Raw genomic sequence first — 4,260 nt, 5'->3', positions numbered from 1 at the left:
AATCTTAAATTTAAACAATAGCACTTGCTCATGACTAGCTAACGACTTAAACCAGCTCAAACCAGCAGCCATGCTTGAAAACATATAACCTGCACATGCTAGTTTTTTCGACAGGGTTATGATTCTCTACAAGACTTGACAGCATATTAACTTTCAATGAGGGGCATTTATGTTCTGCCTTTTGTATAAATGTGATGTTGTATGTATTTGCTTAACCCTATACAGCCTGACATATGAGATAATAGAAACATTTTTTGAAATGGAACTTTTTATGATACTTTATGACTATATATATATATACAGTGGTGTGTAAAAGTGAAAAAGACCAAAAGATCCTCAAAAGCTATCATGTTGAGATCCAAAGAAATTCAGGAACAAACGAGAAAGAAAGCAATTGAGAGGAATTGTTCTAAAGTGGAAAATGTTCAAAAGCCATTTCTAAAGCTTTGGGACTCCAGCGAACCACAGTAAGAGCCATTATCCACAAATGGCGAAAACACGGAACAGTGGTGAACCTTCCCAGGAGTGGCCGGCTGACCAAAATTACCCCAAGAGCGCAGCGACGACTCATCCAAGAGGTCACAAAAGACCCCAAAACAACATCTAAAGAACTGCAGGCCTCTCTTGCCTCAGTTAAGGTCAGTGTTCATGGCTCCACCGTAAGAAAGAGACTGGGCAAAAATGGCCTGCACGGCAGAGACGAAAACCGCTGCTGAGCAAAAAGAACATAAAGGCTCGTCTCAGTTTTTCCAGGACTAATCTTGATGATCTCCAAGACTTTTGGGAAAATACTCTGTGGACTGACGAAACAAAAGTTTAACTTTTTGGAAGGTGCGCCCATTACATCTGGCGTAAAAGTAACACAGCATTTCAGAAAAAGAACCAACTGTAAAATATGGTGGTGGTAGTGTGATGGTCTGGGGCTGTTTTGCTGCTTCTGGACCTGGAAGACTTGCTGTGATCAATGGAACCATGAATTCTCCTGTCTACCAACAAATCCTGAAGGACAATGTCTGGTCATCTGTTCATGACCTCAAGCTGAAGCGAACTTGAGTCCTGCAACAGGACAATGATCCAAAACACACCAGCAAATCCACCTCTGAATGGCTGAAGAAAAACAAAATGAAGACTTTGGAGTGGCCTAGTCAAAGTCCTGACCTGAATACTATTGAGATGCTGTGGCATGACCTTAAAAAGGTGGTTCATGCTCGAAAACCCTCCAATGTGGCTGAATTACAACAATTCTGCCAAGATGAGTGGGCCAAAATTCCTGCACAGTGCTGTAACAGACTCATTGCAAGTTATCACAAACGCCTGATTGCAGTTGTTGCTGCTAAGGGTGGCCCAACCAGTTAAGTTTAGGGGGCAAACACTTTTTCACACAGGGCCATATGGGTTTGGATTTTGTTTTCCCTTCATAATAAAAAACTTCATTCAAAAACTGCATGTTGTGTTTACTTGTGTTATCTTTGATTAATATTTAAATTTGTTTGATGATCTGAAACATTAAAGTGTGACAAACATGCAAAAAATTAAAAATCAGGACTTTTTATGTGTATGTGTATGTGTATGTGTGTGTGTTTTTGTTGAGTGTCATTTGATACATTAGGCTGGTTGTTTATGGATCATATGATGAGAATATAGAGCTCATACTAGATGAACGGAGAAACATTCCTCAAAAGCCTGTATCAGATTTGCTTATCAAATGATTTCTAAAAAAAAAAAAAAAAAAAAAAAAAGATCTATGGATAATAAACTATGTTGCTTCAGTCCCGTAAGTATTAAGTATCTTCAAATAGCCTATTACTAACAATATCAAAATTATTCTTATTTTTACACCACTGCATAATAATCCAGATTTTACCCCAGGGATGAATGATGGACTAATACATTGGAAGGGAAAGGGGATTTGTGTCATAGGAGATGTAGAGGAAAACAAACAGCTAATGACCTTTGAGCAAAGCGTTGTAAAATACAACCTAAATAAAAAAGATTTCTTCACATACTATCAGATACGCAGCTTTGTAACTAAAGGTCTTAAGATGCACTCGAGTGGCTTTGGTGTATCCCCACTGGAAGAGCACATAAATAAACTCACTTCATCTCGGTCAGTGTCTAAACAGTTTTACAGAATATTGATAAATGCAAATACAGACAGCTCAGATAAAACCAGGGAGTTATGGGAGAAGGATCTTGGGGAGGAAATTCAGATAGCTGATTGGAAAGCTGTATGTGAGATGCCCTCTTATCTTGGGACCCTTTTCTCATTTATCTTGGGGTGAAAGAAACACGACTATTAACTTTGGGAATCCAGAATTTAGTGTGGAAAGGTTGAAAGGCTATCCTATTGTACTGTATTGCAATAGCTGTACTGTTTTTTTTTATTTTTTGTTCCTAGTTTTATTTATGTAATTTCTTTTTTCTTTCTTTCTTTATTTTTTTTATTTCATTATTATTATTTATTTATTCTTCTTTAATAACTTATGTAATAATTTATGTTTATGTTAATACCATTTGTTTATCTGTCTTGTTAAATATGGACAGCTTGTATGGATTTTATAAAAAATCATTAAAGATTTCACAACAAGTTTGTGTTCTGGTTCTAACTTAAAGCTTTATTTTTATGTGTGTATTTTGAATAATTTAGTTTATTATTGCCTTTAAGTAAAAACTGCACAGATTTTTTTTTTTTTTTTTACACTAATATTTTTGGGATTTTATTCATGAGAGCCTAGAAATTCAAAAGTGTTAAGTATACTGTATAAAAAAACAGTGGCTAAACAAAATAAAAATAAAATAATGAATGATTTACTAATAAAATAATAATACTCATCAGTCTCTCAAAACCCATAGGAAATTCCAGAAGGAATCAGGACAATAAACAAGGTTTCAGGACAATAAACAGCTTTATTATGGACGATACAATGTTTTCTCAGGCACCCATCTTTAAAGTCGTGCTGACAGATTTCCGTAAGCACAAATTTATTTAAATTGTACATTTGTAGGTGTAATCTAACTCTGGAGTTCATTTACTAGAGAGTGTGAGTTACAGAAATAATGTACTTTGTTTTACTTGGAATATACAAAGTGTCATGATCCCACCTTAATTACTTTATTTTACTTAAATGAAAATGTATATAGCTATATTTCTAAAGAAAGAGCAAAGAGCCTGTAATACGTTGTAAAATGTTCTGCATGTATAGTTTATTCAGTGATTAAGTAATAGATGGCCTCTTCAGTAAAAGGCCTGGAGGATTGCTGGGAGAGAGAGCAGAAGGATGTAGGTGAGAGAGAGGGGCGAAAAGGACTCCGCCCCATCCAGAATAGATGGGACGCTCTGGATAGTGTTAGTCAGGAAGTAGGTGAAGGGAGAGGTCTGGATGAAGACTGTGCTGTTGAAGGATGGGTTGATCTGACTGCCAGGGGGAATGGACAATATACCAGTCTGAACCCACATGTCGTCCACTCTACACAGCAGAGGACTGCCATCATCATCCTGAATGAGAGTGAGTCAGAAAGACTGTTACAAACTTAATTCAAGTCAACTAGACATAGTATGTAATAACTTAAATCTGTTTCAGTCTGAAAAATCAAACGACAAGTCCGAAGGACTGAAAAGGACTCTGCAGATACCTGCTGAACATCCAAAGGTTCTGTGCAGATGTTGATCTGTGTGCTGTTTGAAGGATCGCAGTTTACAATGGTGGTCTGGAATTCCTGAAAAGGTAGATTAGCTTAAGAGGAAAGAAAAACAAATGGAGAGAAACAAAAGGATCATTCTTGGGGTGTCTTTGAATTTCCTGGTGGAAAAAAGTCTAAATAAGTGATTATATAAACTCACATGTAAAATCCAACCTATTCCAACTAATTACTGAGCACTGAGTTCCAGGGCCAAAGCTTAAACCATACATGTCAACCGGTACATTGCCAGCGTTTGTAAATGGATGAGACAGTTTCAGGAGTGCTACACCATTGCCGAAAATATCGCCAAAAAAGACATTAGTCACATCAACTGCCACTGGCATGCTGAAGCAGCCCCATTGGGCATAATTGAGAGTGACTGACAATCCATTTGTACCCATGAATCTAAAAATTAAGAAGTTGAATGTGAGGGCACAAGTCATCATTTTTTGGGTAATTGATTTCATATAAAATAAAGTCTTTCCTGAATTGATTACCTGGCTACGCAGCTCGCAGAGGTCATGACGAATTGGTCAGAGACCAAAGTTCCTACACACTTTGGATAATTGAAGTAAGTCA

The 4,260-nt window shown here is 36.9% G+C and overlaps 1 protein-coding gene across 1 annotated transcript; it reads right to left on the bottom strand.

Annotated features, from left to right (window-relative positions):
• Positions 1-2,901: 2,901 nt before the first annotated feature.
• LOC141326446 (serine protease 46-like) lies at positions 2,902-4,076 on the bottom strand. The gene is made up of 3 exons (XM_073835196.1): positions 3,842-4,076; positions 3,634-3,734; positions 2,902-3,496 (listed from the first exon to the last, which is right to left on the bottom strand). Exons 1-3 carry the CDS (start codon positions 4,023-4,025, stop codon positions 3,236-3,238), a joined length of 546 nt encoding a protein of 181 aa, XP_073691297.1. The 5' UTR covers positions 4,026-4,076; the 3' UTR covers positions 2,902-3,235.
• Between the last annotated feature and the right edge of the window lie 184 nt (positions 4,077-4,260).

The sequence above is a fragment of the Garra rufa genome, chromosome 1, assembly GCF_049309525.1.
Source record: "Garra rufa chromosome 1, GarRuf1.0, whole genome shotgun sequence".
NCBI classification, from domain to species: Eukaryota; Metazoa; Chordata; class Actinopteri; order Cypriniformes; family Cyprinidae; genus Garra; species Garra rufa.
This window is presented reverse-complemented; position numbering and strand designations above follow the sequence as displayed.